Source organism: Monodon monoceros, unplaced genomic scaffold, assembly GCF_005190385.1.
Source record: "Monodon monoceros isolate NGI ecotype Baffin Bay Population unplaced genomic scaffold, NGI_Narwhal_1 Super_Scaffold_2, whole genome shotgun sequence".
NCBI lineage: Eukaryota > Metazoa > Chordata > Mammalia > Artiodactyla > Monodontidae > Monodon > Monodon monoceros.
In genome coordinates, this window is record NW_021703776.1 from 40733643 (window position 1) to 40754049 (window position 20407).

Sequence of the window (20407 nt, forward strand, 5' to 3'; positions counted from 1 at the left end):
TTCAAATAAATTGCTTCTAGGCCTAAGGAATTTAAGAATTCCCCAAGGCTTTGAACTTGGCAGTAACTTACTAGAACCTTGACACCATGTTGCTATATCCAGAAAATTCTCGAAGTTACATAAGATTATAGATGAATATAAAAATTGTTGGCTAAAGTTTGTTGTAGCATTATATGTTTTTTAATTGTGATAAAATGTACATAATATAAAATTTGCCTTTTTATCATTTTAATTGAACGATTCAGTGGCGCTAAGTATATTCGTATTGTTGTGCAACCATATTACCAGTAACCATCTCCAGAACATTTTCATCATCCCAAACGGAAACTCTGCCCACATCTCTCCTTCCTTTAGCCCCTGGTAACATTCTACCTCTGTTTCTATGAATTTGGCCATTCCAGGTGCCGCATATAAGTGAGATCATACAATATTTGTCCTTTTGTGTCTGGCTTATCTCACTTAGCCTAAGTTTTCAAGGCTCATGCATCTTGTAGCATGTATCAGAATTTCATTCTTTTTTAAGGATGAATAATATTCAATTTTATGTATATACCATATTTTGTTTATTCTTCCATCTTTTGATGTTTCCACCTTTTGTAGTGCTTTCTTATCTCAATATATATCTATTTTCTTTCCTATCACAGCACCTAGCACATTGTAAGCCCACACTAAATGTCTGTTAAATGAATAAATAAACATGATAAAAATTCAGGCATCTTCAGCCTTTAGCAATTTTGTCCTGAAGGTATACTGTTCATAAAAAGATAGATGACTTTGGTTTGACATTTTTAGAGGAAAAACAAAAAGCAAAAACCATCATTTGCTAAGCATGAAATGGCACTTATGTGCCATCTCCAATCCACATGGCTTCACCTCCACCTCCAGTCACTCCTGTGACATCCAATTTTGCACAGGTTTAACTAGGTTCATGTAGATGAAAACTGACTGCAACTTATCATAGGCTGAGCAGTCTACTTTCCCAGAGCTTCTCTGACATTGTAGTGCAAGACGCCTGCAGAAATCTACTTGGCACTCACTCATGTACAGCCTGAAATTGTGAGGGAGTTAATGACCATGGGACCATTCTTGACCAGTGGGGAATAGGGGCAAGAGGATAAATGCTTTGCAATATCACCTGCTAGGCTGACATACAGTAGCTTACTACTGAGAGTTACTAAGACTCTGACTTTTTGATAGATGGAGATGATAGATTGAGATGAATTGTAGGTAGGAAGTGAGGCATTTTGTGTTAGGGTCCAACATAACATCCTTGGAGGAATTACAGAAATTAGTGCCACATCAAACATTCAAAAGATACAGGAGACATGGTCCGCATCATATTCCTGTCTAATTGACCTGTGTTGTTTCTAAAAAAGGTAAAACAAAACGGGATGGATCATAGAAGATGACACCAAGCTGCTGTAAACTTAACCATGTGTTAGGCCCAATTTCAGCTGCTATGAAAGATGTGGTATTTAAACTACAACAAATCAACACAGTGTTAGATCCTTGGTATGCAGATACTGATCTAGCAAAGGTGTTTTCCTCAATTCTAATTAGTAAAAAGGATCAAAAGCTCTTTGCTTTTACTTGAAACTATATAACAGATGCAGTCACTCCCTTACCCTGGGGACAGTTAACACTTCTGCCTTTTGTCAAAAAGCACATCACACTAGTCCACTATATTCGTGACATGACATGAATTTGGTGACTAGGAAGGGATTATTTATTAGAGATATTCTAATAAAAAAAACCAGGGGCATGCTCAACACTCTGACTGGAAATCTTAGTTAGATCACCAGTTCATAAGGTGTATTTTCCACTTTACATGACTGTAGGTGACAGTATTGCTTAAACTCTCTGTCATGATACAAGAATCCCCTTTCCTCAAATTTCTGTAACATTCTCCTCACTTCTTTTTTTTAAATTAATTTTTATTGGAGTATAGTTGATTTTAATGTTGTGTTAGTTTCTGCTGGACAGCAAAGTGAATCAGGTATACGTATACATATATCTACTCTTTTTTAGGTTCTTTTCCCATATAGATCATAACAGAGTTTTGAGCAGAGTACCCTGTGCTATACAGTAGGTCCTTATTAGTTATCTATTATATATATATTAGTGTGTATGTATCAATCCCAATCTCCCAATTTATCCCTCCTTCCCTTCCCCCTTGGTAACCATAAGTTTGTTGTCTACATCTGTGACTGTATTTCTGTTTTGTAAATAAGTTCATTTGTACCATTTTTTAAAGTTTCCACATATAAGCGATATCATATGATATTTCTCTTTCTCTGACTTCTTTCACTCAGTATGACAATCTCTAGGTCCATCCTTGTCACTGCAAATGGCATTATTTCATTCCTTTTTAAGGCTGAGTAATATTCCATCGTATATATGTACTACATCTTCTTCATTCATCTTGTTGATGAACAGTTAGGTTGCTTCCATGGCTTGGCTGTTGTAAATAGTGCTGCAGTGAACATTGGGGTGCATGTATCTTTGTGAATTATGGTTTTCTCCAGATATATGTCCAGTAGTGGGATTGCTGGGTCGTATGGTAGTTCTATTTTTAGTTTTTTGAGGAACCTCCGTACTGTTCTCCATAGTGGCTGTATCAACTTACATTCCCACCAGCAGTGCAGGAGGGTTCCCTTTTCTCCATACCCTCTCCAGCATTTATCGTTTGTAGATTTTTTGATGACGGCCGTTCTGACTGGTGTGAGGTGACACCTCATTGTGGTTTTGATTTTCATTTCTCTAATAATTAGTGATGTTGAGCATCTTTTCATGTGCATCTTGGCCATCTGTATGTCTTCTTTGGAGATCTCACTTCTTTTTAAGTTCTTACTGGCAGCTACCATTAGCCTTTTTCTAACAGTCTTGTTTTTAAAAAGTACCTTTGGCTTTGACTAACACTTTCCTCATTGTCCTTCCAGCCAGCTCTGCCCACTGCCTGGTTCCAGTATGCCACTCCCATATTTTAAATTTTTGGTTACAGCAGCATACGTCTTCAGGGACCGTAGTCTGTGTTAGGTATCTATTGCTACATAATGAATTACCTCAAAATTTAGCTGATTACAGCCAGTAAAATTTATCATCTCAGTTTCCACGTGTCAGAAATTTGGAAGCAACTTAGCTGGGTGCTTCTGACTCAGGGTCTGTTATGAGGCTGTGGTCAAGACTGGCCAGGCCTGCAGTTATCTGAAGGTTGACTGGTGCTAAAGGATCTGCTTCCAATGAGATCAGGGGTCAACACACTTGCATGGAGTCTAGCCTAAAGAAATCACCACTGATGCATACAGAGTTTAAAAGATTAAGTCACATAAAAATGAAATCTTTTTGTGTGAGAAAAAAGCATTTCACAACTTTATCACAAATATTCCTCATAATATTGATACATGGCTTATGGTTCAGATAGTATTATGAGACTATGGAAGTTAATGATATGGTACGTATTATAGTATGTTTTACATATGGGAGAAATCAAGATTTAAAGAGGTTAAGTAATTTTTGTAAGAGAGATCAAGTTGATAGGGCCTGAAAATAGATTACTATATTTGGCAACTATGAAATCAGCTATCCTAGTCATTGATTCATCATTCATTGTCTCATCAGATTTCAAGAGCTTGTTCTAATTTTTATACATTTAATTTGATACTCTTATGTAATTTCTTATTAAAGTTTAATTACTTATTGAAGATGAAAGCTCAGCTTGACTTCACAGTGATCTCTCCTTATCCACCAAACTGATTTGTCATTTGAGAGTTATATTTTAAATTAAAGTGAAATTAAAACTCAAGTCAAAAAAGTTATGAGCACTCCTTTTTTTTCCTTCAAAAAGAAAATTTAATCCATTTTAGGTCAGTGAATATTCAAAATTTAATTGTTTTTATGTTGATAAATCTACACAAGGGGGTCTCCTAGAGAGAGTGCATACTTATAATTAAATCAATTAGTATAATAGAGAATGGTACAGTATGCCAGGCATTCAGTTTACCAATCTGTGGGATTATTTCAAGAAAGACATCTAAGATCACATGTTTGCTTCTATGCACAGCAAAAATCCTTTGAAATGACCAAAATGAATACAAAATTTAAAAACTTATTTTTCAGTGTTGGAAAAAGGGAGGATACTAGCAATTCTCCAGAAGGTTTGAGGTTTTATGTAGACCGCAGTACACAAAGGATTGGATTTAAGGGAATAAGGACTATCTGTGTAGTTAAAATAGTCAAAAGATGGACCCTCTGAGGAAATAAGCACATCAGATTCCCCCAGTAGGAGCCCAAATTTGGAAAACTAGCAGTCTGTAGATATCAGGGGAAAAAAATGGCTGTTTGGAGGGCAAACTGATACATTTGGGTGGACACATTTGCAATACCAGATGTATCAAAAGCTTGAAAAGTTGCAAAACTCTTGGCTAAATTACCTGACCAATATATAACAATCAGTGTTTATTGTAGCATTCTGTATAGTGTTGGAAAAAATTTTTTATAAGACCTAAATTTCCACAAATAGAATATCAGTTAGGTAAATCATGGTAAATTGATACAACATGCCATTCAACCATAGTATAGATCTAATTGTGCAAACATGAAGAACATATGAGATTAACTGTCTAGTAGGGTCAGTCTTTGTGTGTGTGTATGTGTGTGTGTGTGTGTGTGTGTGTATACCTGAGCCCCCCAACATTTATTGAAACAGAGTTATTTTTATAGCATATTGGGTAGTTAAAAAGAAAATTATAAAACAACTTATAGGATGACCTTAAATTTATTTAAATATATTTTTAATTGCCTAATAGGATGACAGCAAAATATGAAGACTAGATACCTTTAGTTCATGGGATTTATGAAAAATTTTCTTTCCTGATAATTAGCAGTAATTTCTAGGGTTTTTTTCCTACAGTGATTTGCTCAAGTAAAAACGAAGAGAATTTTTAAAAAATTCTGTGACTTAATCAAGACAGTGTATGGTACTGGCACAAAACCAGAAATATAGATCAATGGAACAGGATAGAAAGCACAGAGATAAACCCACGCACATATGGTCACCTTATCTTTGATAAAGGAGGCAAGAATATACAGTGAAGAAAAGAAAGCCTCTTCAATAAGTGGTGCTGGGAAAACTGGACAACTACATGTAAAAAGAATGAAATTAGAACACTCCCTGACACCATACACAAAAATAAACTCAAAATGGATTAAAGACCTAAATGTAAGGCCAGACACTATCAAACTCTTAGAGGAAAACATAGGCAGAACACTCTATGACATAAATCACAGCAAGATCCTTTTTGACCCACCTCCTAGAGAAATGGAAATAAAAACAAAACAAAAAAAATGGGACCTAATGAAACTTCAAAGCTTTTGCACAGCAAAGGAAACCATCAACAAGACGAAAAGACAACCCTCAGAATGGGAGAAAATATTTGCAAATGAAGCAACTGAGAAAGGATTAATCTCCAAAATATACAAGCAACTCATGCAGCTCAATATCAAAAAAACAAACAACCCAATCCAAAAATGGGCAGAAGACCTAAATAGACATTTATCCAAAGAAGATATACAGATTGCCAACAAACACATGAAAGGATGCTCAACATCACTAATCATTAGAGAAATGCAAATCAAACCCGCAATGAGGTATCACCTCACAGCGATCAGAATGACCATCATCAAAGCATCTACAAACAATAAATGCTGGAGAGGGTGTGGAGAAAAGGGAACCCTCCTGCACTGCTGGTGGGAATGTAAATTGATACAGCCACTATGGAGAACAGTGTGGAGGTTCTTTAAAAAACTAAAAATAGAACTACCATATGACCCAGCATTCCCACTACTGGGCATATGCCCTGAGAAAACCATAATTCGAAAAGAGTCATGTACCACAATGTTCACTGCAGCTCTATTTACAATAGCCAGGACATGGGAGCAACCTAAGCGTCCATCAGCAGATGAACGGATAAAGAAGACGTGGCACATATATACAATGGAATATTACTCAGCCATAAAAAGAAACGAAATTGAGTTATTTGTAGCGAGGTGGATGGACCTAGAGTCTGTCATACAGGGTGAAGTAAGTCAGAAAGAGAAAAACAAATACCGTATGCTAACACATATATAAGGAATCTTAAAAAAAAAATTGTTCTGAAGAACCTAGGAGCAGGACAGGAATCAAGACGCAGACATAGAGAATGGACTCGAAGGCACAGGGAGCAGGAAGGGTAAGCTGGGATGAAGTGAGAGATTGGCATGGACACATATACACTACCAAATGTAAAATAGATAGCTAGTGGGAAGCAGCTACATAGCACAGGGAGATCAGCTCGGTGCTTTGTGACCACCTAGAGGGGAGGGATAGGGAAGGTGGGAGGGAGGCACAAGAGGGAGGGGATATGGGGATATATGTATACGTATAGCTGTTTTACTTTGTTATACAGCAGCAACTAACACAACATTGTAAAGCAATTATACTCCAATAAAGATATTTTTTAAAAAATCTGTGACTTGTGTATTTCAAAATAGGATACTGTGCAGCATTCATGAGACAGAATTTAATATACTACTAAGTTGTTTGTGCATTCCTTGATCATGGTAAACTAGGACGTGCTGTTCCATAAGCAAATCCAGGAGGGAAAATGCATCATCTCATTTGAAGGATGCAGACATATTTAGTCAAACAAGAAACTGGCTCATCTGAGAGTTTTGTAGCAAACAAGGACAGAAAGTAGTTTGCATAATTTTCTCATGCTCCTTTTATAGTGTTTATCCTTTATAAGGCTCTTTGGAACAGTTGCTAGCCACCTGTCAATAATGTGGCCTTTTATAGACTCAACCTTTTATTGTTCTCATGCCCTTGACATACAGAAAAACAACCTTAGAAGGAGTCAGTGTTGAATAGGGTAGGCAACATACTACTTTTAAATTTAAAAGACTGTCTTTTGTAGACTGACATAAAGAGAGAGTTTTGAATGATGTGAAGAGAATAGGCATGTTATGAAATCTTCCTTAGGGGGAATAAAAATAAATTGATTATTTTATCAACGTTTTTGGAAATTGAGTTAAGAATTATATTTAAAGCACTAGTCAGTGGAAAACGAAGCCAAGTAGCATTCATTTAAAGTTGTTGTAACAATTTTGCATACTATTGCATCAGTTCCAAGTGAAAATATTTGTATTGTGAGTCCAACAATTACATAAATATTTTGTATATGCAATCATTTGTTTTAACTTCTTTTTAGTTGAATAAGATATCCAGTATATTTTTCTCAATTTACATAAAATCTGTCAAGCTAAGTGTTCTACATGTATTTATTAACCTACACCCTAGAGGTGCTTTCATGATACTGAATGAACACAATCCTACAAATCTGTATGCAGGAATACATTTCCATCCATAAAAGGACATTACCAAGCTCTTAAGTAGAAAGGTGCCTATCTTTTGTTTTGCACACTTAGATTCCAAGTTCTCTGTATATAATCATGAACAAGAATAATAAAGGAAGCAAGTTTCAAACCAATGGAAATTCTTTCTATTCTTGTTAAAAATACAAACATCCTGATATACACACACACACGCTCACGCAGACACACACAACCTTTCCAACACCACCATTTCCCACTCTTAGTAATATGAGATATGGGACTACAATTTAATATTTGTGCAGAGACCTGTGAATTAAATATCATATTCTCATACTGTGCTTGGGAGACGACTTCATGTTTTCCTTGATAGAGTTTGCATATTGTGCTTTTCAAATTGCACTTTAAAACATTTGTACTTCTTGAAACGTGGTAGCTAATTGGGCTGATAATTCTTAGCTGCCAAGAGCAACTTTAGATGTGGTCCTCTTTCTGTTCCGTATCTGATTATTTTAAGACTACTTGGAGTACAGAACTAGACAGCCTTTCATCAGGTGTGCAGTGGTGAAGATCTGATTTTTCAATAGGTCTGTTAATTGGACACAAGTACAATACCCATAATTTAATGAAAAGTTATGATAGCAGATAAGGTACGCTGCAAAGTGAATGAGTTTTCTTTAGGTTCAATTGTGATTATATTGCCACCTCTACTTTCACTGGTGCCTTCATGCGTTTTTTTTTCCCCCCTTTAGCCTAGTATTTTTATATATCTCTAGAATTTTCTTGGGATACCTATCTTCTGGTTCTCAATGTAAATATACTTGGAATAAAATAAACCCAACAGTGTTATCTATTACTAGCTGGTTAATAGAATCTATGATATTATTTTTGGAATGGAAATTGAATTGAATTTGTATATAGAATGTATGCTTTTTCTAGTTATCTAAGTCAACTTTTGAAATGCTTATTCATTATCAATGTATATGAAATAGTGTAGAATTTTTCTCGAACTCAGTTTCTTTCTGTTGGCATTGATATCAACCACGTAATGCCTTGGATAATAAAATCTGTAAACTAAATTCTCTCTTTTCTGAACAAAATGATTGAGGAAATTCATTCAAAAGCCAGCCATGTAAAAGACATGATCAAACCAAATGTTGCAGAAGATAGCAAAGTTCTGTTCTTAAGGAGCCACTGAGTCAGTCTGATGTGATAAACAGATATTGGCAAACTATTATTTAATAAACTAATTAAAATTGTGGTAAACATGATGTGAGAGACATGTGGAGTGTTCTAAGAATGTGTAAGAAGGGATCTCTCCCTAATTTGATGTTAGTAAGCTATGGATCATTTTCAAAGTAACCATCATTCACTTTTATTTTTGAAGAAACTTATAAGAAAGGCTGGAGTTTTCTGATAAAATTTGGTTTATAAGAGTAATATCTTCACCCATCCTTATTTTGTCTAGGGTAAATTTCAAACGTAATAGTTAACTAGTGTTGTATAGTTCTTGTTCATAATTTTAGAGGGTTTGTTTTTTAGTATGTGTGTTTTCCTTACTCAGTAATAACACACAGACTTAAAGTCAATCCACATTTTGTATACTCAGGTTTCGGTAATAAAATATTAATTTTCATCAGTTGAAACACACCCATTAATAGTAGTACAACCTACCTAAAGAGTACAATTAAATATTTTTAAGTGCCAAATCTATAACTTTCCTATAAAATTTTTTTGTTTTTACTTGGACGATAAAAGACTAACTTCTTAATAGTCCTAGTCTGATTCTTCAGTCTAATTTCATAATTAATATCAAAGATTGGAAAACAAAATATCAAGAAGTTCTCCTGAATTACACCTGGGTTTTACACTTTGAGTTAATGCAAGACACTTATATTTTGAAATTTAGACTTAATGGCATATAGCTTACTCCTAACTTGATGGTCCAACATAAACGTATCTTTATATGCTGTATTTAGGATGAGAAATAAAGATTACTGTTGTTCAAGTATGAAGGGGAAAATGAATAAATAGCAAAGATTTATGGAATTAACTAAAATTTCATACATTTTACTCTGTTCCCTTGAGAAGGGTCCCACGTTCTGATTCCCAAACTGGATATTTAGGAAATCTCTAAGACAGCATCAACAGATTTATGAATATATATTTTTCTTTGACAAATTAAAAATAAGATTAAAATATTATCAGGTATTCCATGTATACAGATGTAATACACTCACTGACTTTCTTAGCTCATAAAGTTTTGACATCAGCACTCTGGGAAGGCTGTTTCCCTGAATGTATTTTAAGCCACTTGTAATTCTCTACATATGCATATGAGCTTCATAAAGTAATGATATAGGTATGCCAAATTTTCACGCAACTGTGGTTAGTTAGCACAGTATTTTCAGTCAGTCTGTTTTCTGTTTACAACTCCATCATTCCATTTGTAATGAAGTTAACATCTTCTAGTTGTAAACATCTTCCTAGTTAAACAAAATTAAATGTTTAAATATAGTCACATTCTTCATATTTCATTCTTTGTAGATTAATCGTTTTGTATAGGAGTATCTAAGTCTCAAGCTCTGAAATGTAGGATAAATAATAAAAATAAAAGTCAGAACTGGAGTCTAAAATCCAGGATGGTTTTTTTATTCATTTAAGATGTGAACTTGGCAAGTCACCTCCCCTCCTTGTCACTTGTTTTCCTCATTCATAGAGTGAATCTATTGGCTTAGTTTAGTGGTTTTTACTTTTCAGCGACAGAAGCCTCTTCTCAGACAAAATCTATGTATAATATCAACATACATAAAAATAAATAATAATAATGGAGCTTTTCTTAGGGAAGCAGCAATGAGGGAGGAAGGGAGTGGGGTGGGGCTGAGTGACCCTGGAGCCGGACCGTGTATGCTGCTCGCCCACTTCCCACACAGCCTATTGAAGATGGCTCTAGTCCACATCAAATAACTCCTCAAATGCCAGGGGCCACGTTTTGAAAATCATGTAATTATATGATTATTACGTTTCTTTAAAATTCCAAAATAATGTAATCTCTATTACATAAATTGCTATTTGTCTATTAAAGTCTTGAGAATCCTATTATCTACCTTAAAAAAAGAAGTGATATATGCAAATATAAGTAGGTTTCAATCTATGATAAGAAGGATTCTAAGGTAAAAAGCCCACATTTCATTTTAAAGCCACTGACTTAAGTATTCCATAAAATTGCTCCATAATGCCAAGTAGTTCATATTTAGGAAATGAATAAATTGATAAAACTCAAAGTAACCCTTTAACATGCAGAAAATTCCAAAAATCTTTTAGTCAAATTTTAATTCTCTTACCCATCTTTCTATTTGACTGTGGAGATGATAAAAAAAAATTTTTTTTGTAAATTTAAGGGGAGAATGTGATAGAATGAATTTTTCACTTCCCAGCTTTGGTTACAAGAAAGTAAACACTTCTGTCAGCACACACGTATGCAACTAATAGATTCTTTCAGTCATAGTATGTACAACAACAGAAAATGAGAGGGAAGAGAGCATATTCTACAAAATAGTTAATTGCCCCAGGAAAAGAAAAGTCTGCAGGAGACAAAGTTCTTCACGAGCAGCCGTTTTCTTTGCCAGTTAGTGAAATGAATTTGATGGTTATGAGGCAGGAGTAATGGGTTTTCACTGTGACTAGTTTCTAATGTAAGCAAGGGTTCTCTACCTACCTAAAATTAAGCAAGGGTTCTTAATGAGCCGGGAGTTCTCTACCTACTTAAAATTAAGAAAATGAATAAAAGCAAGTTTTCAGTAATCCTAAAAGGACGCAAAATGAACTTTTCCCAGCAGTTACCTTATATAGACTCTGTGACACAGTTCCCCTTCTGCAAAAATACTGAGTGTAGATCATTACTTTGCAACAGTCGTGTACAGAGACCTACTTTATAACACTTCAGGGAAGTTAATGTACTAGATCTTGAAGTACCTTTCTGGAATGTGAAGTAATTTGTAGTTTTCATCTAGTAGCACTGTTAACTCTTGTATCGTTTTTAGGTCCATGGGGCCGATGCATGGGAGACGAATGTGGTCCAGGAGGCATTCAGACCCGGGCTGTGTGGTGTGCTCATGTGGAAGGATGGACAACATTGCATACAAACTGCAAGCAGGCTGAGAGGCCCAGCAACCAGCAAAATTGTTTCAAAGTTTGTGACTGGCACAAAGAGTTATACGACTGGAGGCTGGGACCCTGGAATCACTGTCAGCCTGTGATTTCAAAAAGCCTGGAGAAACCCCTTGAGTGCGTTAAAGGGGAAGAAGGCATTCAGGTGCGAGAGATAATGTGCATCCAGAAAGAGAAAGACATCCCTGCGGAGGATATCATTTGTGAGTACTTTGAGCCCAAGCCTCTTCTGGAACAGGCCTGCCTCATCCCCTGCCAGCAAGATTGCATCGTATCTGAGTTTTCTGCCTGGTCGGAATGCTCCAAGACTTGTGGCAGTGGGCTCCAGCACCGGACGCGTCATGTGGTGGCGCCCCCCCAGTTTGGAGGCTCAGGCTGTCCAAATCTGACTGAGTTTCAGGTGTGCCAGTCTAGTGCCTGTGAAGCTGAAGAGAGCATGTACAGCTTGCAGGTGGGGCCCTGGAGCACGTGCTCGATACCCCACTCGAGGCAAGTAAGACAAGCAAGGAGACGTGGGAAGAATAAAGAACGGGGCAAGGACCGAGGGAAAGGAGTGAAGGATCCGGAGGCCCGTGAACTGATCAAGAAAAAGAGAAATAGAAACAGACAGAACCGACAAGAGAACAAATATTGGGACATCCAGATTGGATACCAGACCAGAGAAGTTATGTGTACGAACAAGACGGGGAAAGCTGCTGATCTGAGGTAACATTTTATTACCATTAAATAAGCGTGTCTCCCTGTCAAGACCATGGGCTACAGAGTACTTAAGACCTTCTGTACTAAGTCCTGAAATTCATATGTGTACACCTAGGATGAGCTACTACCCCCAAGTGGGACATTTTCCACTTGAAGACATTTAAACTTTTGTGGTTTTCCTGAAGTTACCTCTGTTTTGTACATGTTTAGGCACTATACCACTAGAGGTAATTTAAATTTTCCTGTCAAAACCTAAAGCATGAGAGATTCTCCATGAGATGATCTTGCTTCTTTAGGTCAGCAGTGCTGTTTTCACCTATAATGGGGGAAAAAAAAACATAGTGAGCTGGAGTTTGGGAATTTTCATTTCAGATACTTATTTTAGTAAGAATAAGGCACACTTATAATCTCCCCAAATTTATAACATGTTCAGAATTACCCTATAAACAAAATCTAAACAACCACCCAGGGAGCTATACCTAAGAACAGTTCCTTTTACATTTTATAAAATGGAATAACTCTCCCCAGAGAAGAAGAGGGAAACCAGCAGAAAATAAGGTAAGTAAAGGTTATTTAATCATGAGTAGCTTACTTTAGAAAACATGTAATTAATTGACTGCATTGTCTAGACAGAAATTATTTGTCAAATTATCTCTGGGTAAATAATGACTATATTATGAAAGACTTCTCATGCATGATTTATTTCTTGTGAAAATATTCATTGAGGATTATCTAAAGGGTATTATGTTTTCTGGATATTCTAAATTTTGCTCTTGGATAAGCCAGACCATCTGGGAGGGGCTTATTTGGATCATTTGCATAATTGCTTCTCCTGAAATATTTATGTAGCTATGATTTGGACTGAACTGAGAGAAATTATGGCAACATCACTCAGAATTTTATATCATATTTACTGTAGAAATGACATTGGAAGTGTCATCTACTCCATTGCACAGTCTGTTCTCTTGATTAAAAACACATAAGATAAATTTCACTGAAGTCTCAACCCATGTGCTTCTGGTGAGCATCTGGATCGTTTTCCTTATGGCCCCTGGATATCTTGTAATAGATCACGTTTTCCTGTTTACCTTGGGAACATAAGTAGGACTGTGTGGCATGCGTGTTGTTTACTAATACCCCCCACCGGCTTCATGTTCTTCTCACCCTCATTATTTTCTTTCATTCATTCTTGTCTAATGATTTTGCTATCTGTGGATTTTGAAAGCTGACTGAAAGCCTTTTTGGAGCAGGATATAGTTTCAATAAGTGAGTAAACAAACAATTGATGTATCTTCCTAAGACAATTTCTCTCATCATACCATTGTTCTGGTCGCTATTTTTAGGATATTTGCTACTCCCTCTTTGTACATACATTTTCTTTCAGCCGTACAGTAATTTGCTCTCTCTCTGTTCTGAGGTCATCAATCCAACTCTTTTCCTGGTCTTGCTAAAGGCTGCTTCTCCTGCCTTCATTCCCCAGGTTCCCTGTGACTCCTTGAGAGAGAGAGAGAGGGAGAGGGAGAGGGAGAGGGAGAGGAAGTGTGTGTGTGTGTGTGTGTGTGTGTGTGTGTGTGTGTGTTCACCTCTGATTCTGTGTCATGGACATTTTAATTTCAATCCCTGTTTAATTCTTTTCTGACTGTCCTTTTCCTGGTGATTTTCTGATCTCTTTTCCTGAAGTATTACAGTTATATTAGTTACTTGGCTCCCACCATGTAATTGAATAAGCCTCCAAGGCAACTTGAGTTGTCTCCTGCTGTCGCTAGGTTAATATGCTGTAGACGTTTAATTTCATGTTGACTACTCGATTAAAAGTATACTTAGAGCAGTAGCTACTACTGCATAGAGCCTGATATTTCTATCCAGTTATTTGTAAGCAAATAGATATAAAAATCTGTAGATCCTCTGCCGGGTGCTTATATTCCATTAGAAATACCGTATCTATTCCAATAAAATGGTAGTTGCATGTATGTTATAACTTACTAGGGTATAAATTAAATATTATGTTAAATTGCTCCTTAATATTTCTCTTATTTGACAATTATATAAAGAATAATATGAATAAATATATATGATTAAGAAAGTTAGTCTTAGTAAAGAAGATACAACAATTAGGTATTTTGCCTACATTTTTCTCAAACATTACACCATACCAGTGAAGCTTTTTAAAGTGAAGAATGGATGGATAACTCCAGCAAAGAACAGGACCACAGGTGAAAGACTTGATGATTAAAGTGCTTCATCTTATATCAAATTCAGAAACAATTTTATTGTGTAAGAGGATAAAAAAGTCATTTAGTAAGGCTAAAACAGTCCTATTACAATAACTAAATGAATTTATCTAAATAAACCTAAGAATCTTGGGGAAGCAATTCATAGGGCAAATAAAAATAAGTTTAGTAGAATTGCTGCTAGAACTGCAAAGCTAAAGATGATAGATTTCCCATGCTTTCTGCTTTCAAACAGACTAAAATCAGTAAGAATGAAAAACATGAATGCAAGTCCATCTTTTATGACAATAGGAAACAATCACAGTCCCAAACCACAATTGATAGAGAAGATTATAGATTAATTTTCAATCTATAAATTAAATAGATCTAACTGAGGAGGAAAGTTAAAGGGGCATTATGTCTTTATAGCTTTCATGAGCACTTAAAACCTCTAAGAGTAGCCTGAAACTTCTGAGGGGCCAGGTTAATGGCATGTTTTATGATGGCATGGTCTGTGTTAGTGAAAGGGCTGCTGAAGCCTTCTTGTGTTCTGTTTGAAAACAGAATGGCATAATAACACTGAGGGGAACTCACTATGCCATTATTGCCAAGAAAAGACTATTAGTTTGATGGACTGGGGGATTAAAGTTTTGATGACCAGTGGAAGAGAATTCTAAATCATTATACACACCATGACGCAGGGGGCTTCCCTGTGAACCAGTGATTTTCAGCCAGGCTTGAATAGAGTCTTACCCCAGGTGAAGAGTTGTTTTGAAAGTTTCATCAGACAGCTCTTCAAGAAACCAAACGTATTAAAGAGAATATGGTCTTCTGAATCAAAACCAGAAGTAATTTTAGTATTCAAAGAAGAGTCAAGAAAATAGAATTTTAAAAGTGATTTGACAGAGCTCCGAAAAGGAAGAGAATTATAAAACAAGTAAATAATTGGTAATTGGAAAATTTTTGGTGGTAAGAGGAGTCAGTGAGATGGAGAACAGTTTAAGAACATCAACTCCAATTTTTTAAAAAGATGATGGGTCTGGAAAGGAGATCACTATATAACATTCTGGGATTCCTAAAGATAGGACCAGAAAAAGAACAGAAGAAAGATAAAACAAAACCCCCAAAATATAATAGAAGACTTTCCTGAAGTTGGAAGACTTTAATCCACAGATTGAAATTGCACAGGGCCAATATTCTGGTAGAGGAGGCTGAAATAATGTCCTCATGGACATTAGAACAATTTTATAAAGAGAGACAAAGAGACACCAAACCAAAGACCAGGTTAGTACCCAGTTCTGAAACACTAGAAGCATTTCCTTTATAGTCAAAAATGAGACAGGACTGCACATTATCTTCACTGTTAACATTGATCTGTAAGTATTAGTCAATGTAGTTGAAAAGAGAAAGAAATTAAAATTGGAAAACAGGTGGGAATATTAAGATTTTTCCAGACGTTATAGAAAACTCAAGATATTCAATTGAAAATATAAACAATAAAATACCTCAATAGGGTGGATGGACACAAAGATAATATCTCAAAATCAATATATTCCCTAGATGCAAACAACAATTAGCTAAACATGATGGACACAAAAAATTAAAATATCCCATTTACAATAGTAAAAATTCTGTTAATAAACCTAATTATAAAATTTCTGCACATAATACCAGACTTTGAAAGTACAAAAGTAAATGTGTGCCTATCTAGAACATCTAATAAATATATCAATTGTCCCTACATTGTTACTATAAAATTAACAAGAGAAAAATAAGTAAAAGCCAGGAAAATTCTGAAAAATAAAAGTAGAGAGAAAAGACTAGTGTCACAAGATAATTAAATGCATTTTATTCTTTGAATAATAATAATTTTATGTTAGCACATGAATAATCAGATCAGAAAAGGGTCTAGAAAAAAGTTCCCCAAAACCCTGCAGTATGGCGCCAATGGTGAAGGACCATTTCCAAGTTGGGAGAAAAGATATAATTTAATCAATTTGTTTTTGTTTGGAGGGCAGTTGCTTTGCCACGTAAAGAAGAAGAGGAAGAAGGAAGGGGAAAAAAGAATCGTATCCCTTTTTCAGTTGTATACCCAAACAAAGTCCAGGTTCATTGAGTACTTAAAAATGTTTTCTTTTTAAATACTAGAAGAAAGGCTAGAAAGTTGAAGTCTCAAAATAAGGAAGGTATCCTTATGTGACCTATTAGGTCACAGAATGCAGAAAACATACAGGAAAAGATTCATCTATACGATTATATTTATTTGAATAAAGAAAATTTTGCTCAGGTAAAATGTTAACCAATTAAAATCCAAGTAGCAAATGAAGAAAAAATATTGTGATACGTAAAATTGACAAAGAGCTAGTTTTCTTAATGCATAAAGAACTCCTACAAATCATTAGGGAAAAAGTCCAAAATCTAATATAAAAATCAGCATAAGTTTAAGAGAATGAAAAGACAAGCCACACTGGGGAAAACATTTGCAAGACGCATTTGATAAAGGGCTTATTATCCAAAACACACAAAGAACTCTTAAAACTCAACAGTAAGAAAACAAACTACTGGATTAAAAACTGGACTAGAAACCTTAACAAATACCTCGCCAAAGAAGATATACAGAGGGCAGACTAAGCATATGAAAAGATGCTCCACATCATATGTCATCAAGTAGATGCAAATTAAAACAACAATATGATACCACTACACACCTATTAGAACGGCCAAAATCCAAAATAACGACAACACCAAAAGCTGGTGAAGATGTAGAGCAACAAGGACTCTCCTACATTGCTGGCGGGAATGCAGAATGGTACCGCCACTTTGGAAGACAGTATGGCAGTTTCTTACAAAGCTAAACATACTCTTACCATGTGATCCAGCAATCATGCTTCACCAAGAATTTACCCAAAGGAGCTGAAAACTTATGTCCACACAGAAATCTACACATGAATGTTTATAACAGCTTTATTCATAATTGCCAAAACTTAGAGGCAACCAAGATGTCCTTCAGTAAGCGAATGGATCAAGAAACCGTCTTACATTCAGACAATAGAATATTATTCATTGCTTAAAAAGAAATGAGCTATCAAGCCATGAAAACACATGGAGGAAACTTAAATGCATATTACTAAGTGAAAGAAGCCAATCTGAAAAGACTGCATACTGCATGATTCCAACTATAATATATGGCATTGTGGAAATGGCAAAAGTATGGAGACAATAAGTAGATCTGTGTTGCCAGGGGTTAGATGGAAGGGAAGGATGAATAGGCAGGGCACAGAGGATTTTTAGTGCAGTGAAACTACTCCATATAATACTATGACAGTTGATACATGTCCAAACCCATAGAATGTACAACACCAAGCGTGAGTCATAATATAAACTGTGGGCTTTGGGTGATAATGATGTGTCAGTGTTGGTTCATCAGCTGTAACAAATGTACCACTCTGGGGGATGCTGGTAATGGGTGAGGCTATGCATGTGTCGAGGCAGAGGGTATATGGGAACTGTTTATATTTTCAACTCAATTTTGCTGTGAACTTAAAACTGCCCTAAAAAATAAAGTCTATTAAAATCAGCAAAGGACAGGATCAGGTCAGAGAAAATATGCTAATCTTCAACCATAATTAAGAAATATAAAACATTTAAAATCTCATTTTCACCTGTCAAATTAGCAAATAAAAATGTTTGATAGTGTATCAGCATTTACAGCCTCCAGGTTTGGTGATTCACTAAAAGGACTCAGAGGAATCAGCATATAGTTGCATTCATAGGTAAGATTTATTACAGTGAAAGGATGCAAAGCAAAATCAGCCAGGGAAAGCGTGCATGGAGAAAAGATGAGAGGAAACCAGAAGCGAGCTTCCAGGGTCCTCTCCGTGAGGAGTTTTGCAGCCTACGCTTAACTCCTCCAGCAAAGAGCTGCAGCAACACGGGCAAGGCATTGTCTACTTGGGAAAGCTCACTAGAGACTCAGTGCCCCCAAGCTTTTATTGGCAGTTGATCACATAGGCACCCTCAACCTGGCATGTACAAAAATTCCAAACTACCAGAGGGAAAGCAACTATTCACCATAAATCACATTGTTTAGGCAAACAAATTAGGCACAGAGAGCCACTTTATCATTTAGAGAAAACTTTATATCAATGTAGGGAACTGTTTACCAGGTAAGTTCCCAGATGCCAGCCAAAGGCCAGTCCTGCAAACAGACCTTGTATGGATAGAAGTCTGAGATTTGCTTGCTATTTTATCAACAGTAGTATTTAATATTAAAGAAATTGGGGAAAGAGTTGCTCTTATACAGTTTTGGTGGGGGCAGAAATAGGTACAAATATCTGAAAAATAATGTTATAATACGTGTCAAAATTAAAAATACACGTTCCTTTGGCAGTGATTTTATTCCTGGAGATGTTTTCTAAAATATATTTGTGTAAATATGTGTACATCTCTCATTGTAGCATGATTTGTTACAGAAAAGCAATCTAAATCCAACCAATAAAGGACTACTTAAATCATGGTGCTTCCACGTGTGGAATGCCACGTAGTTATTACCAAATGAGATACGTATCTCAATCAATGCAGGCTGCTATAACAGAGTATCATAGACTAGGTGGCTTATAAACAACAGAAAAAAATTTTTTCTCACAGTTCTGGAGACTGAGAAGTCCAAAATCAAGGCATCAGCAAATCTGGTGTCTGGTAAGGGCCCTCTTCCAGGTTGCAGACTGCTCACTTCTCACTGTATCTTCTCATGGCAGAAAGAGGGGAAGAGAGCTCTCTCTAGGGTTCCTTTGTAAGTGCACGAATCCCATTCATGAGGGCTCTACCCTCATGATTACCTCTGAAAGGTCCCACCTCCTAATAGCATCACACTGAGAGTTAAGGTTTTCAACATACGAATTTTGGGGGCACACAAACATTCAGTCCATTGCAGTATGTGACTTCTAATTAAACATAAGGGAGTAAAGGTAGTTTTATTTTAATTCACTGCCTTGAAATTAGCCAGAAACACCAATAAAGGAAATAATCGCTTCTATTTACAGTAAAAAAAAAAAAAAAAGAAAAGAAAGAAAGAAAGTATCCACGTGAAAAATCCAGATCTAAAGGACGGAGGAATCTAGGACTTGAGGTGGGGAGATTCCTTTAAAGTAATTAGGGTCCAATCCAGGAAGATCCGTTCAAGAATCTTTTCCTTGGGATATCTCAGTCTTGGGAGGTGGGCATGGACCATCCACAGAGGTGATGGGAAAAGTCCCTTAGGATCCAGTTCCTCACCCTAGAACCACAGGGGAAGTATAGCTGGAGGAACAGAACATAACTCCCCTCATCTCTTGGCTGAGTTAAGTTGTCAAAAGTGAAGTGGAGAAGAAGGGGATAGAGGAGGCAGACATTTCTAGATTGCAGCAAGCATAGCTTTAAGGCTTGTAAGATGTAAGGGTTTGCTATAAGCCACCCTCACATCTGGAAAGCTTTTAGCTGTCCCAGCTCACCAATTCCTGAAATAAAGACCTGACTATGCATTTCAAAGGCACATGTTTCAGGAATAACTATGAAATCTGCTATATATAATACAAGAAGTATTTAGTGGAAATAGAGCCTACTTTTGAAAATACCTTCCTTTTGAACACGCACTGTTTTGTTGTATTGTCTGACAAATGCAGTTAGTTGTAACTATAAATCTAATGGAAGCATTGCCAAGAAGTGTGGAAAATTCAGCCCAGTAAATTCCTGAGGGAGTAAGAATTAGAATTTAAAACAGATTTCTGTTGGCTAAGACAAAAAAAAAAGTAGCTTTATCCAGCTTCCAGATAACTCCATGAATCAGACATTTTAGGCACAAATATGTAAGGATAAAAAACAACTGGGTCCATAAACATAGTCAACTCATCTTTGACAAAGAAGCAAAAGCCATACAATGGAGCAATGATAGTCTCTTCAACAAATGGTGCTGGAACAACTGAATA

At 36.1% G+C, this 20407-nt stretch overlaps 1 protein-coding gene across 6 annotated transcripts in view; it reads left to right on the top strand.

The window, feature by feature from the left end:
• Positions 1 to 20407, top strand: part of THSD7A (thrombospondin type 1 domain containing 7A) — a 713490-nt gene that overhangs the window by 426711 nt on the left and 266372 nt on the right. For all 6 annotated transcript variants that reach the window (XM_029233858.1, XM_029233859.1, XM_029233854.1 and 3 more), the window contains one exon: positions 11409 to 12240. In XM_029233858.1, coding sequence (XP_029089691.1) covers positions 11426 to 12240 — 815 coding nt within the window. In that variant the 5' untranslated portion in view covers positions 11409 to 11425. The remainder of the gene's footprint in view (positions 1 to 11408; positions 12241 to 20407) is intronic.